The sequence below is a fragment of the Podarcis muralis genome, chromosome 16 (assembly GCF_964188315.1).
Source record: "Podarcis muralis chromosome 16, rPodMur119.hap1.1, whole genome shotgun sequence".
In the NCBI taxonomy this organism is placed as follows: Eukaryota; Metazoa; Chordata; class Lepidosauria; order Squamata; family Lacertidae; genus Podarcis; species Podarcis muralis.
The window spans coordinates 18,020,904-18,037,226 of NC_135670.1; the positions used below are offsets into that span (position 1 = coordinate 18,020,904).

The 16,323-nt window shown below is 43.7% G+C and overlaps 1 protein-coding gene across 1 annotated transcript; it reads right to left on the minus strand.

Moving 5' to 3' along the window:
- Positions 1 to 1,177: 1,177 nt before the first annotated feature.
- Positions 1,178 to 15,587, minus strand: LOC114587084 (arylacetamide deacetylase-like 4). The gene is made up of 4 exons (XM_077920381.1): positions 9,120 to 15,587; positions 5,354 to 5,570; positions 3,744 to 3,807; positions 1,178 to 2,229 (listed from the first exon to the last, which is right to left on the minus strand). Exons 1-4 carry the CDS (start codon positions 9,300 to 9,302, stop codon positions 1,455 to 1,457), a joined length of 1,239 nt encoding a protein of 412 aa, XP_077776507.1. The 5' UTR covers positions 9,303 to 15,587; the 3' UTR covers positions 1,178 to 1,454.
- Positions 15,588 to 16,323: the final 736 nt, after the last annotated feature.

Sequence of the window (16,323 nt, forward strand, 5' to 3'; positions counted from 1 at the left end):
TCTGGGAACCAGCATGTTTTTACATGAGTAGAAGGTGTCCTTTTATTTAAATTGCATCTCTGGGTTATTTATGGGGCATAGGAATTCGTTCATTCCCCCCCCCCCCTTCAAAATATAGTCCGGTCCACCACATGGTCTGAGGGACAGTGGACTGGCCCCCTGCGGAAAAAGTTTGCTGACCCCTGCTAAGTACCTCTGTGATGGACAGCAAAGCCAGACCAGAGTTTGGTGATGCAGTCCCTCAGAATTCCACCAGAGGGCTGGAGCCTCTCTGAATGAGTACTAAGCAGAGTGGGAGCAGAGTGGGAGGAGAAAAATAAAAGGAGCAGATTCTGAGGGAGTTTTTAGATTGGGCCTGGTTTGAGTGTCTTGGGAGAGTTTTACGCCAGGAGCTAGCTGGAGGGCTGACTTTGAGCCAGGAGAAGTAGCAGCTGTGTGGATACAGCCTACATGGGTCTCATTCCAGTCAGGAGGGGAGAGATCTTCTAGAAAGAGAAGACTCCCAAACCAGTAACAAGGGGTGTGGCAATCCTCAGGGTCTGTTATACTATTTACTTCAATAAGAGTATGTAAACACAGTAACATTGGAAGATAAGGACGGATCAAGGACGGCACGCAGGAAGTCACTTACACAGAATTGTATTAATTTGTTATAATTTTTATAATTGGGTTAAAATCTGGAAAATCAATAAAAAAAAGTGATGAAGAAGTTCCAACAAAAGAGGAGTGGACTTTAAAACTATTGGACTATATGGAGAAGGTGAAAATAAGAAACCCAAAGGACGAAATGCTTGTGGAGGAGTGGAGATCCTTTTCAGAATATCTGAGAAAATATTATAGTCAAATGAAAACACAGGCAGGACTGGAAATATAAGCAAAGGAAGGAGAATGATAAAGGAATCTAATGTTGGATATTTGTTATAGAAATGAGTATTACATTTAGTAGACAAAGGATTTGAACAGAAACTTCATGGAAGTAAGGATGAGGAGTGAAAATGTTGAGGGAATATTGTATTGAAACTGTATTGAATTTGTTAAATTGTATGAAAATTAATTTAAAAAATATGTAACATAAAGAGAACAAGATGCTGCATGAAGTGAGCCAATGGCTTGATCCAGTAGGGCTTTGCTTATGTATTTATAGAGCCCATGGTGATTTTAATAAATTAAACAGAGTAGAACTTTTGATCAGAGTTTTTCTTTTTCTTTTTTTAAAAAATATATTTATTGAAATTTTCCACAATACATTAAAAAAATCAAAAAAAGAAGAAAACAAAAAAGTTAAAAACACATAGAGTTTGCAATCCTTATTTTCAATAACATATTTCCCTGACTTCCCCACACCTCCCCTTCAGAGTTTTTCTTTTTACTTCAGGATTGGCACAATGAGGAACGATATTTCCCTCCACAGAAGGAGAAGACTGCCATAGGAAGACAAAGAATGTCATTCATTTCTATAAACCTTTTAAGAACTGTATTACATTCTGCAAACATTTCTGTGTGCTCGGATATTCAATTGCCTTCAAACCCGCCATGGTCATTATTCCATGAAATCCATCTTGAACATGATACCATGTCACTGGCACACCGTGGTCCTCTAGCCGCTTCTTGTACAACAGCCCATCGTCCCGGAGAAAATCATATTCACAGGTTAGAATGAAAGTCTCTGGGAGCTGGTGGATTATGTCATCCTCTGCGTGAAGGGGGGCAAACATTGTCTCAGTACCTCTTTTAACTTGTTCATAAAGTTCTTCTGAAAATGGAGCTGGTGCTACAGGAACATAGGCCCTAGCTTTAAATTCTTCTGGAATGTTATCAGCATTGATCCATTTTTTGTATTTCTCTCTCAAATCAGGAGGGACATGGGCGCCTTTCAGAATTCCATCTACATTCATTGTCTTCCCAGTGAGATATGTCAAAGCGAGTTTAATACCTCGTTTCCTGAACATAGGAGGAACTGATTGGTTTTGCAGATAGGAGGGCAAATTGAAGTCCACTGCTTGGAGGAATGGGTAGATGAGGACCTGAGCTCGCACTCTTGGGAGGTCCTCTCTGGTCACCAGTTCTTGGCAAATGGCCGCAGCAAAAGTGCCTCCACTACTCTCCCCAGCAATGGCAATGCGGCTGGGGTCCACTCCGTATTCCTTTGCATTTTTCATAAAATGTATTACAGCAGTTAAACAGTCCTGTACAGGGACTGGATAGGGATGCTTAGGAGCTAAACGAAATCTAAAGAAAAAACAAGATATCATCAACATTTGGCATCATACTTGGGGCTGAGGCACCTTCAGCACCCCCAAGGAGGCTGGGTCCCCCTAAGCTGATTGACATTTCCATTCAAATGGTTATGTGCTCCGCGTCATGTGATCATTTATGCAATATGGGACTTACCGGCGGGCGGGGGGGGGGGCAATATTTACTCAGGTTGGCACCCCTGCCTTCACGCAAGCAAGAAAAATTCCAGTCAGGCAGATGCCACTCAAGGAGGGTGCAAAAGAGGGGCAATGGTGCAGAGGTAGGGGTCTGCAGTGATTTCAGAGGGAAGAAGAGGAGTTTGGATTTAATATCCTGCTTTATCACTACCCTAAGGAGCCTCAAAGCGGCTAACATTCTCCTTTCCCTTCCTCCTCCACAACAAACACTCTGTGAGGTGAGTGGGGCTGAGAGACTTCAAAGAAGTGTGCCTAGCCCAAGGTCACCCAGCAGCTGCATGTGGATGAGCAGGGAATCGAACCCGGCTCACCAGATTACGAGTCCACCGCTCTTAACCACTACACCACACTGGCTCTTCAGGGAGAACTGAAGAGGCCTGGAGTGGAGCATTGAGCCCCAGTGCCTGAGGTTTTCCATGATAATATAATGCTAGTTCACATCCTGTTCTCAGTGGCCAGTGGTCAATCATTGGAGAAACTCACAATCAGAACATGAGTCCTGTGGTACTCTTCCCTCCCTCAGCTTCCAGCAACTGGCATTCAGAAGGACACTGTCTCCAACTGCAAAGGCAGGCTATAGCCATCATGGCTAGTAGCCACTGGTAGTCTTATACCGTGTGCATTTGTTTAATCCTCTTTTAAAGCCACCCAGGTTGGAGGCCATCATTGCCTCCTGAGGGAACGAGTTCCACAGCTTAACTACACACTGCGTAAAGAAGTACTTTCTTTTAGGTGAATCTTCTAGCACTCAGCTTCATTGAATGTCCACATGTTCTAGAGTTAAGAGAGAGGGACAAAAACATTTATCTAGTTTTATGTAAAAGTAGTTTAATGTTCCTTATATGATGCCTTGGAAGGAGTTTTGTCCTGAAAGGCAGGATAGAGATAATTGCAACAGATAGAACTAGCATAGATTGAGAAGCCATATCAGCCCCTCATGGTGGATAAGGTTATCCATGAATACTAGTCACAAGGCGGATGGGCCATCTCCACTATCACAGGCAGTAATGCTTCTGAATACCAGATGATGTACATTGCAACTGGGAGTAGTGCTCCTGTGTCTGGGTCCAGCTTGTGGGCTTTTCATTGGGATATTTGGTTGGCCACCGTGAGAACAGGATGTTGGGCCCCCCTTTGGCCTGATCCAGCTTCTTATGCTTAAAGCCAGAGGGATTGGGTCCAAAGGCATAAAAAACATAATACAAAGGTGAACACCCATTCTAAAGGTTGGCAAATTCACGATGTTGGCAAAATCAGCCGTTTTCTGGGCTCATGTGGAAGGGTTAGAAACTGAAGCGTGAAGATACTTACTCAACACACATAACCACTGAGTCGGTTCCATGGGCAAGCGAATGGCAGATCCTTGCAGAAGTTCCTGGAAAAAGGCACATAACCTTTAATGAGTCTCCTTTGGCAACAACTAAGTTGAACTGAACCCTTTATAAATGGGGCATCACTAGTTGAAAACCATTATGTACATTTTGTTCCCTCCTGATCAGCAGTTTCAATGGGTAAAACTCAGAATAGAACCAAAAAATCCATACTTTTCAAGCAAGGTGTGCTAGGAAGAACGAAGACTGGGATCCATTTTGGACTGGCTAGCTAAAGGCTGGCTGGGAAAGATGCCTTTGACTCCAGTGCTGCACAGCTGTGGGAACAAGCCCTGCTTGAGATGACCATGGACTCCCTCCATGCAGAATGAACGTGTAAATACGTGAATAAGTCAGAACAGGACCAAACAAACCTCAGACCACATTTTTGGGCTTCTTTCAAATTAATTCTGAGCATCTCTGGAAGACCTTTCATAGAAGTCCATTGAAGTACGAAGCACAAATACCTTCTTTGGCATTTTTCATTGACCTTGACATTAGGAATTAATACAGAACCAGACATCTCTGGAACAGGAAGGCTCAGCCCTGTTTTCTTACCACACAATCCCATCCTGCCATGTTAAGCTGCCTACAGTTCAGAAACTTCAACTGGTGCAGAATTCAGCAGCCAGGTTGCCCTCCGTGGTTTGAGCATATAATGCCAATCCTGGTGCGACTGCATTGGCTGCCAATTTGTTTCTGGGCCCAAGCCCAGAACTCTTGTGGCTCCCCGTTTGTGGAATGCTCTCCCCCAGGAGACTCACCTGGCGCCTTCGTTTCATATCGTCAGGTGCCTTTGGCTAATTAAACAATAGACGGCCTTTTAAACTGTGTGTAGGCACAGGTTATTGACATTGTTTGTTGTTATTCTTTATATTGTTATAGTTTTGGGGGGAAGACCACCCTAAACCTTAGAAATTAATAAGTGGTAGGATTTTGATTATTATTTGGAGCAGGCATAGGCAAACTCCGGCCCTCCAGATGTTTGGGACTGCAATTCCCATCCTCCCTGATCACTGGTCCTGTTAGCTAGGGATATGGGAATTGTAGTCCAAAACATCTGGAGGGCCGGAGTTTGCCTATGCCTGATTTGGAGTATTGAAGGGAAGATTGGAGGCCAGCGGAAAAAACACTTTCCAAGTCAGTGCCTCACTTGGATAGAGGCCTTAACATGACAAAGGGGTTGGTGGCACATATGCAGGGAATTCTTGGGCCTGAGCAGAAAGAGGTTGTCAGACTCATGGCAATGGGGGGGGGGGGTTGAGTTTTCAGGAAAAGAGTGTCTTTAGAGCAGTGATTCCCAAGCTTGGGTCTCCAACTGTTCTTAAACTACAATTCTCATCATCCCATCCTACTGGTTTGGCAGAGAGTGGAGGTGGTACCCAACTTTTGTAGCAGTATTCATAAAGATAAAAATAAAAACCCAGAGGCAGCACAAACCACCCCCACCCCTACATAGCAAACATTTCATGACCTTTACATTAAAGTATCACCCCAAATTCTCCACAAACAACAAAGTGAAACATTTCAAAAACATTTCAAAGAACTTACGGATGCTTGCAAATAGTGCAACCCCTCCATGAAGAAAGATGATTCCTTTCCTGTTCCCAGCAGGTGATGTCTTGGGCCAGTACAGCCTCACAAGCACCCCATCAAAAACCAGATCCCTTGTGATCATTTTTGGGTCCTTCACTTCTGGAATTAATAGGTTTAGGATCCTGAGCATGGAATATCTATGGCAGATGCCCAGTTTTTCCAGAATTCCTCCCTGTTTAAACCAAACCATTTAGCATTTTAAATCAGCATTAGATATATGTATTGCATATATGTATTGCCTATGGAACAGAAACCGTGCATGGGAGATGACTGCGCTGTTTATCCTTTCCTTCCTCTTGGGATGGAAAATTATTCTCTTTGAGCAGCCCAGAAGTGAAGCCCCCGCCCACTCCCCTTTCCTAGTATGCTTCCTGTTATTTCAAACCTTAAGATGCAACACAAATTGGGGGTATTCAGTGCTAGTACTACTCAGGATAAATCCACTGGAGTGCATAAGAACCTAAGTAGTGGAGGAGTACAAATATCCAGAGTGTGGGGATCAGATGGGATTACTACGAGGAATTATAAAATATGCATCAAGCCATTATGTCAGCTGTGAAAGCATGGTGTTGATTGGGTTTAATTCATTGACAATAATTTCTGATCAAATCCCACAACCCTCTGCATCTCTGGCCATTTCCTCTACTGTCCAATTCTCTCTGCTTGCGTACACAGCCCAGCTGCCAGTTGCTTTGCCAGGCATCACAGCTGTCAACCGTCCCTTATTTGGCGGGAAACTCCCTTATCCCAGCGCCATTTCCCGCTGCTGTCCTGGATTGATGTTGTCCCGTAAATTTCCCAGGTTTCCAAAGAAGCAGCTCCTCTCCCTCCCTCCCTGCCAGCCAGGGAGGAGGGAGGCTGCAACTGTGTTGCTTGGCTGCGTTGCTCACCCAATAAGGAGTCTAAGAATGACTGGGGGATGGAGCTTGCATGCCTTGTGCCGATCAAATCGGCCGCGTTGCCTGGGGACTCGCCATTGCTCAGCGCTTCCCAGCGGAGAGGTGACGGTGTGGTAATATTGAGGCTTGGAAGTGAGCAATAGCCCTGGCGGAGCTGGTCTGGGGAAAGGAGAAAGATCTGCTTATGGAAAGTAACTGCAGCACTTACCAAGCAACGGTCGGGGGGCGGAATGAGAAGCAAAGAAACGTGGGGGGCCACCAGGGGGCACATTGGAAGATGGCCGACAATAACATCTCTCCGACCCACATGAGGCAATTAAGAGGCTGATATGGGAGTATGCAGCCTCCCTTGCCCCCCCCAAGGGAATGGGGGGGGGACTGCCTTGCCAGCTGTGCCCATAATTCACCCCCGGATTCGAAAGAAGGGGGTGACCGGGCACTTTGGCACAAAGCCCTCCGGTGGGGCCGCTCTCCCGGACGCTGTCTCTGATCACGCACTGGTTTGCATTACTTCGAAATATATAATTGGATAAAGAAGCAAATGCACATACTTCAAGTGAAGATCGGGTGTAAAGACTGCTGATTAATGGGATCTCTGTGTGAGGAGCGACGGGCTGGACAATAAATCAAGTGAAGACTCATCATTATGAGACTGGTATGTCGGACTGAAATGGAAAGGGGGGGAGGAAAAAACTTTTCTTTTTTTGGTCTTATGTGAGTACCCAATAATCCTCCCCCCCCAGAGAGAAAGAATCGTTGCAAATTACTAATCACAAGCTGGAGATTAAAAGCTGTGTGGAAATGAATTATTGATCAAAGAGAGGCTGGTAGGAATATTGGGAATGGAAGGAAAGTTTTGTGACGCAGTTTCGTCAAGTCGACCTGCCCACAGGAGGACAGGGGGAGGAGGACCGTGGTCATCGGAATGTGAATGTATGGTTATCGGAATGTGAATTTGACCCGGCAGAGCCCCCTGAGATACAGATTCGCAGGCCGGTGGAAATCACGGACAGACTGTATGAAGGTTTTTTATGGAGGTGTGGAAATGGTGGCTGTCCTTTATGTGATATGGCTCCTGAAGAGTGTAAAATCCACACAGGATATGTTTGTTTTCAACCCGCTTGTGAAGATTATCAGAGATCACAAAGAAAGGAATATATGATTACAATAAGAAGATGAGGAAAATAATAAGGAGACTATCTGGACAGAACTGGATAGAACTGTGAAATTAAAGCAGCAGCAAGAGCGATGTTTGGATCCCTTTCAGAGCGCGAAGTATGGGTACCCCCAATAAATTTTTAAAAATTTGGCTGTATAATTTGGAACTAATGTGATTTGGAATTAATGCGATTTGATTGGCCTGCTAATAAAAATTATTTACAGAGAGAGAGAGAGAGAGAGAGAGAGAGAGAGAAGCAAGGAAAGGTTATGTTGGGATCCACCTCTGAATTGTTGTTGTTGTTTAGTCGTTTAGTCGTGTCCGACTCTTCGTGACCCCATGGACCAGAGCACGCCAGGCACCTCTGTCCTCCACTACCTCCCGCAGTTTGGTCAAACTCTGAATTACCTGAAGACATCTGAATTACCTGATGTAATTTGCCAGGAAGGCCACTGGGTGGCAGCACATTACAAGAGACCGAAGCAAAATGACTGAAACATGAAAAGAGGGTGCCACGATTGTTTGCAAGGGCAAAAGCCCACCTACAGATTAGCTGAGCTCTTTACTTTGGGACCTGTCATCCCTTATTCCAGCTGCTGATCTCTTATTTTCAAATCTGAAAGTTGACAGCTATGCCAGGCATGCATCCTGGGCTGTGAAAGATAGTGGGCAGCTTTTTTTGTTGTAGCTTTTCTGATATGTTAATCTTAGGATGTTAATCTTAGGGCCAGGAAACAGATCTCACATGAAGGTGATAATGATCCCTGTCCTCCTGGCCTCCTTCTTATCACGTATATTGCTTGTTTGTGACTTCCGGGGTTGCTGGATGCACTCCTTTGTAGTTCTGTTTTGTTTACCCCAGAAATATGCATGCTTACGGTAATTAGTTTTTGTAGGTTAACTTTGTCCCCACGTGGGGTTTGTTGAAATGCTCAGAGGAAATCTGATTGGTTCTTACGAACACGGTGACAAAAGTTCTTTTGTGAATAAAACGACCTGGGCCGGAGGGTGGACAGGAATTATTATTATACGCAACCAGTCTTGCTGGTTCAAGCCTCTGTGTGTATTTTCATAATCAGAGTTCAAGCCTTCCTTTACTTTGGGAACGCCTCAAAGCAGAGCCTGCTGGATTAGGACAATGGCCCATCTAGTCCAGCATCTCGCAGTTGTCAACCAGGTGCCCCAATGGGAAACCCACAAACCCGGACCCAAGGACAGGAGCCCTCTCCCCTCCTGTGTTTTCCAGCAACTGGTGTTCAGAGGCATTGCTGCCTCCATCTCTAGAGCCAGAGCTGGTTAATAAGCATCCATAGCTATTGCCTCCATGAATTTCTCTATTTCTTGTTGGAAACTATTCAACTTGGCAGCCATCACTGCCTCTTGTGAGAGTGACTTCCATGGATTGAATATATTATGTGTGAAGAAGTCCTTTCTTCTATCTGTCCTGAATCTTCCAACATTCAGCTTCATTGGGTTGTCTACAAGTTCTAGTGTCGTGAGAGATGGAGGAAAACCTTTCTCTCTCTATTTTCTCCATAATCTTAAGCATTTCTATCATGTCGCCTCTTACTTGCCTTTTCTCTAAACTAAACTATTTCAAATGTTGCAGCCCTTTTTATAGAGGTGTCACTTCATCCCTGTAATATATGTAAAATAAACTTACCAGTACAAATCCATATCCCACTAAGAGATTTAAAAGTATCAATGGTGTAGGACGGCTCATTCCTCGAGGCAGGTGGGTCCTGGCAAGAGCATAAGAAACTCCCCATACCAACAGCAAGAAATGAATGAAGATGGTCATATATAATATCTGCATCCACAGAGTTCCACCAAATGCCATTTCCATTCAACTCAGAGGCACAGAGCCAAGGACTTCGCCTTAGCCAATGCTGGTGGCTTTTATACAAGAACAGTCCGTGTCACCTGCAAGAGAACATCCTCGGCCAACCCACTTAATCTCTCAGCTGAGAAGAAAACAAATGGTTTAGGAATGTGGTAATAAGGTGCAGGCTAACCATAGACTTGCTTAACAGCTTATCTTTAGAATGACTCATGGTTATAATGCCCGAAAACAGGTTGGCTGACAGCTGAAATGGACGCATACTTCAGCAAATATAGACCTTGCTTATGCCTAAGGGTATGTGGCTTTATTGCTTGCGTGAATGTGTAAAAGCATAGGAACACAGACCAAAGGAGGAGGAAAGAAATTAGGAGGAATGGTCATCAAATTCAGAGTAATGCGATATGTCAACAAAGGGGGGGATTTTAGTATTTTAATTGGGCGGACGTGATAGGCTGTATACCCTGCACATACCCAGCCAATGAGGAAACAGGAGGGAACCGGCCTCAGGTATAAGCTTCAGTCTTACTATTTTTGGGTGTGTCTGCTTTTGGACACCCAATCTTGCAAGGACGTTATTTTGTAATCGATAAACTCTCTGCTGCTTCAGCAATTTTGTTCAGATTTTGAGGATCTCACACCCACTTCTAACATTCCTCACACAGGGTGCGGGTGAAAGTTCGTTGGTGTGAATTTGCCTAAACTCCCCTGTCAAGAGCCAATCAATGGCCCTGCAGTCATTATTATCACTAACTCAGGTTTCCAGACCATTTCCAAATTCAACTCCTTGCATAACACATTGCAGTAATCCAAATGGAAGGTAGTCAGTGTTAATTCTGAGATCAAGATAATGCTGCAGGCCAGCACCTAATGCCATGACACCATAGGGCTGAGGTGATGGGGTCAAGGAAGGAAAGCCAAGATTGCTGTGGGGGAAAGGGCACAGAAGAGCTCCCTTGTGATGGGCCTTGCTTGAATCAGAGGGGATTATTTTACTAGCACTCTTCAATTTCAGTGTTTGCAGGGAGGAGAACTTTGGGCCCTTCAACTCAGTTGACACAGAAAGGAGCATTACTCATCCACGTGTAGCATGTGGGTGAATGAGAAGTCCCTGCCTCAGAACACTGGACCCTGTCAGAGAAGAAGTCTGACCTGTCCCCTCCTGGGCGGCCATCTTGTTCTGGGGTGGCGGAAGCAACAGGCAAAGCCATCACAGCCTTTGGCAGAGGTGTGTAATAATATATTGAGAGTGGAGAGGGCCCCTGAAACCTGGAGAGACGCATTTATAACTCTGATACCGAAATCTGAGCAAGAGAGATCAGATGTAAAGAATTATAGATCAATCTCACTACTTAATGTGGATTATAAAATATTTGCAAATATTCTGGCTAATAGATTGAAAAAAGTTCTATCAGATATACATATACATAAAGACCAGGCAGGCTTTCTGCCTGGAAGACATATGAAAGATAATATTAGAAATATAGTGGATATTTTGGAAAGATTAGAGGCTAAAAGAAATACTAAATACATTTAGAAAGAATAAGAAATACATTATTAATGTTTATTGATGCGGAGAAAGCCTTTGATAATATTTCTTGGCTTTTTATGGAAAAAAATTTGGAAAGTATTGAGGTTGGTCAACAATTTTTAAACAGTATCAAAGCGATCTATTCTGAACAAAAAGCTAAAATTATTATTAATAATGTGGTATCGGAAGAAATTAAAATTGAGAAAGGAACCAGGCAAGGGTGCCCGCTTTCCCCTCTATTATTTATTTTGGTCCTGGAGGTTTTGCTGAATAGTTTGAGAAAAGAAGGGGAAGTCAAGGGTATTGTAGTGGGCTCTAAGCAATATAAATTAAAAGCCTTTGCTGATGACTTGGTTCTAACTTTACAGGATCCAGAGACGAGTGCAGTGAAAGCACTGGAGATGATACAGGAGTATGAGCAGCTGGCTGGTTTTAAATTAAACAAGAGCAAAACCAAAGTATTGGACAAAAATTTAGATGAAGATGAAAGAAAAACCCTTATAAAAAAAAGGCCTAGCATTTACGAAGAAGGTTAAATATTTGGGTGTTAACAGCAAATAATTTGAATCTCTATAAAGATAATTATGAGAAAGTATGGAATGAAATAAAAAGAGATTTAGAGATTTGGTCAAATTTAAAATTCTCACTTATGGGTCGAATATCAGTGGTTAAGATGAATGTATTGCCGAAAATGCTGTTTTTGTTTCAAACTTTACCTATTATTGATAATGTCAAATGTTTTAAAGAATGGCAGAAGGCCCTGTCCAAATTTATCTGGCAAGGGAAAAAACCGAGAATTAAATATAAATTATTTACGGATTCAAAAGAAAGAGGTTTTTCCCTGCCTGAGCTAAAGATATATTTTGAGGCTGTGGCCTTCTGCTGGATTAAAGACTGGATTCATCTAGAAAATGAAGATATTTTGGATTTAGAGGGATTGGACAATAGGTTTGGTTGGCATCCATATTTTTGGTATGACAAAATAAAGGCCCATAGCGGTTTTAAGAATCATATAATTAGGAAGGCACTATACAATGTGTGGATTAGATATCAGGACCTTTTGGTAAGAAAAACACCCAAAAGGATCTCACCAATGGAAGCGCAGGCACAAAAAAAGCTTAATATGGAAAATAAGTGGTTGAGATATTCAGATTTATTGGTTGATGATGGGGAGGGATTTAAGTTAAAATCATTTGAACAAATCAAAGACAAGGTAAACTGGCTTCAATACTACCAAATTAATGGACTATTTAAGATTGACAAGTAAAAAGGTTTTGCAACTGAAAAAACCAAATTGGAAACAAAGTTGTTAGATACTAATGTTAAAAACATTAGAGAATCAGCTTAGCTCCAGTGGATAAGGGGGGCAGATGGGGGAATCTGAGAGGGGGTCACATGACTCCTTGCCGGGGACCAGCGGGGGGGGGGGAGAAGGGTCCTCCGCTGCCTACACCCTCCTTGCGCAGAAGGCTTCCGCGCAGGGAGAGTAGGAGACTGGGCGTGAAAGAACTTCTTTGTTGGAAGAAGTTTAAGAAACGCCCAGATGGATTCTGCCAGTGATTCAGACAGCCACGGGTGAGTGGCTCTCCGGACAGGAAAGGTTCGCTTAGGCAACCCAGCCAGGTGTTGGCACCGGCTTACGCACGAGCAACCCCTAGAACCATTACAAATATGTTTACGAAAATGGAATTTATTTATTTAACTATTTGTCAATGTTGTGGTGACCTATTGTATTTTATGTTTTATACTCTTTTTCTTTTTCTATTTTATGCTTTTTCTTTATTATTGTCAATTTTTTCTTTTGTTATGTTTATGTACTGAAAATAATATATATTATTATATACACACACACACACACGCACACACACACACACACACACATATATATGAAAAATTGCCACACACACAGAGAACAAGGACATAGCTTGAGTTCCAAATAATAGCATTAAAAAATGAAGAGGGCGAAAAATAATTAAAAAGGGAAGAGAAAAAGCAAAAAAATTACCTCCCATTTGAATCACTTCTAAAAAGATAAAAACAGAGAATAGTATTACTAAAAAGAAAAAAGAGAAGAAAGTCGGTTAAAAATATTTTGCAGGTGTCCAAATAGAAAGAAATAGGCCTATCCATTTTCATTCATGTCAAAAAAATGCTTCAATCTTTGTTTGAGAATAAGAGGGACTTAAAACAGAAATGTCAGTTTTGAGTGTAACAACACTGCCTTTAAGGAGGACATTTTCTGAATCAGCTTTAGAAGTTGAACCTGAGCCAAAATCTCTTTGAGAACTTCAAGAGTAGAGGCTTCAGCTGCAATTGCTTCCCCCCCCCTTAGGAGGCAACTCATTAAAGCAAGGCAAAATAAGCCAAGAACTTTCTCCTTTAGCCATATATTATAATCAAAAAATGAAGTCTTCCAGTATCCCACACTACACTACCGCCCTGCATTTGAGAAAAGTAAGCTTCCTGTTTTTTCAATGGATTTCTTTTGGGGGGAAATTAACACAAGTAGCTCTCTTGTTGATTAAATTAAGCTATGCCTTGGAATTGCAGCGAATTCACAGCTGCATTTCACCTTGTTTCCAGAGCCACCATGGGCATTTCTGGCACCCAGTTGCCATTGAAAGAATACAGCACACAATGGCTGTTCACAGTTGCGTGCCTGTGGAGGTGGAATGCAAAATGCGAAGACGTTCCAATCTCTGGCACTTCCAGTTAGACCTCCTCACTACAGCCTAGAGACCTGCCCCTTTCCAACTCCTCACGCAGAAGCACACCCAGTGATTTTGCAACTCCCACTCAACCCGAAACAAAACAGACCTTAGGATCTGTGAGGAGGCTACAGTCCAGTAGTTCAGCACCATCCTCCTCCTCCATTTCCATACACTTAGCCAATTCTCCTTTTGGCTTGGCAACAAATGTTGTAAAATAATATGGTCTGTTAAACTCCAAATCCCCTTTGCCTGCCCTGAATACCTTGCCTATCAATTAAATTGAGTAACCTGTTTTAGCATGATGAAAGAAGTATTTCTATCCCCATAAAACCTCTTGCCGTTTTGGTCCTCAGCTACCTTTTGTTCTAAACTAAAAAGCCACTTGGTAGTTTCGTTGGTTAGTGTGGTGCTGATAATGCCACGGTTGCAGGTTCAATCCCCATATGGGACAGCGGCATATTCCTGCACTGCAGGGGGTTGGACTAGATGGTCCTCAGTGTCCCTTCCAGCTCTACAATTCAACATGTTCTATTGTATCACCCCTATAGAAATGCTTACGGTAGATGCAGCAAATGGGGCCTGTGGTGCAAATCACAAGAGAATCCTGCCCATACACCCCACCAAATGTGGCCTGCCATATATGATAGAATCATAGTACAGTGGTGCCTCGCAAGACGAAATTAATTCGTTCTGCGAGTTTTGTCGTCTTGCGATTTTTTTCGTCTTGCGAAGCACGGTGTCGGGAAAGTTTTGGAAAAGCTTCAAAAATCACCAAAGTCTTTAAAAACCTAGAAAAAGGCTACCACACCGCGTTCTATGAGTTGCTCCTCAAAATCAAGTCGCAACTGTATTAACGGTGTTAAGAAGGAAACAAACTTGCAAGACGTTTCCGTCTTGCGAAGCAAGCCCATAGGGAAAATCGTCTTGCGAAGCAGCTCAAAAAAGAAAAAACCCTTTCGTCTAGCGAGTTTTTTGTCTTGCGAGGCATTCGTCTTGCGAGGTACCACTGTAGTGTAGAATTGGAAGGGACCTCGAGGGTCCTAAATCCTGGACTAAAGTATCAATGTCAGATGGCCATCCAAGCTCTGCTTAAAAACCTCCAGTGAAGGAGACCACAATCTCCCGAGGGAGACTGTTCCACTGTCAAACAGTTTCTACTGTTCTTCCTGATGTTCAGCTGGAATCTCCTTTCTTGTAACTTGAATCCATTGGACTGAACTCTACCGTCCAGCGCGGGAGGAAAACAAGCTTGCTCCATCTTCCATGTGATATCCCTTTCGGTATCTGAGGATGGCTATCATTATCTCCCCACAGTCTCCTCTTCGCTGAACATACCCAACCCCCCCAATCGTTCCTCTTCTTGACCCTTGGTCATCGTGACTGCCCTCCTCTGCACACATTCCATCTTATAAATATCCTTCTTAAATAGCAGCGCCCAGAACTGGACAGTGTTTTTCAGGTGCGGTCTGACCACAGCAGAATAGAGTAGGACTAATACTTCCCTTGACCAGGACACTATAATTCTCTTGATGCAGCCTAGAACAGCATTAGGTAAAGGGACCCCTGACCATTAGGTCCAGTCGTGACCAACTCTGGGGTTGCGGCACTCATCTCGCTATACTGGCCAAGGGAGCCAGTGTACAGCTTCCGGGTCGTGGCCAGCATGACTAAGCCGCTTCTGGCGAACCAGAGCAGCGCACGGAAACACCGTTTACCTTCCCGCCGGAGCGGTACCTATTTATCTACTTGCACTTTGATGTGCTTTCGAACTGCTAGGTTGGCAGGAGCAGGGACCGAGCAACGGGAGCTCACTCCGTCACGGGGATTCGAACCGCCGACCTTCTGATCAGCAAGTTCTAGACTCTGTGGTTTAACCCACAGCGCCACCCGCGTCCCCTTATTATTAGCTATTAGCTAATGGGAAAGGGATTAAAAATAAAAAAGGGAACCCATACGAAGTCACTGTGGCACAGTACTCTGATCTTTTAAACAATATGCTGGACTAGCACAAAGGCAGGAAAGCAATAGGTAGGTCTTGCCTTGAAGCAGAGTGAGATTATCCACATGTCATCCACTGATCTCCCTGCCAAGCACAAGGGAGAACTGGCTCTGTTCAACCAAGTGGGGAATGCCATGGCAGGCTGCATGCCTACAGAGAATAAATGAACTCCCCACACATACATGAAGAGAAGGGGGGTGGGGAGAAAAGACAGATGCTTTGTGCATTTTATTCCTGGATAAAAACTTGTAATTTCTGTTGCAGATTACACTGCCCTCAAGAGCCTCTTTAGCAATCAGATTTTTAAACACTAACTAAAACCCGGGGGGGGGGGGGGAAGAAAGGGAATAAAAAGGGGGGGGGGGAGAACTATCAATAGCATCCCACAGATGTGAAGGATTCCCCAACCTCCCTTCTTTGCCCTTGTTCTTTCGAAAAGCATGCAACACAGAGACCACTCCACCAAAGTCTGCTGCATCAAAGCACCTTTGACTAGAGGACCAATGGCAAGTACTGGGAGTTGTGGGCGGGGAGAGGAGGGTGGAGAAAAATAGCAGGTCATGTTTTTGGATGCATCAAGGAGGCAGTTTACATTCCAAAGGAGGGAGGCTGATAACAAAACATTATTCCAACCTAAGAGCCACCACACCTTATGAGGACAGCTCAGCACCTCTTTCCACTGGCAAATGCTCTTCAGTTAACCTCAGCCGCCCACTCCAACTCCACATCTTGACATCCCATAACCACTAAAGATAAAAGCAGGAAGGCAGCGTGATGCTCAAGTCC

Excerpts from the sequence above, each read along its gene's own strand:
- LOC114587084 (XM_077920381.1), bottom strand. The coding sequence starts at position 9,302 with ATGGAAATGGCATTTGGTGGAACTCTGTGGATGCAGATATTATATATG. Across the intron at positions 5,571-9,119 it reads TGGGATATGGATTTGTACTG|GGAGGAATTCTGGAAAAACT; the intron begins GTAAGTTTATTT and ends TGGTTTAAACAG. Across the intron at positions 3,808-5,353 it reads TGCACTATTTGCAAGCATCC|GAACTTCTGCAAGGATCTGC; the intron begins GTAAGTTCTTTG and ends GCCTTTTTCCAG.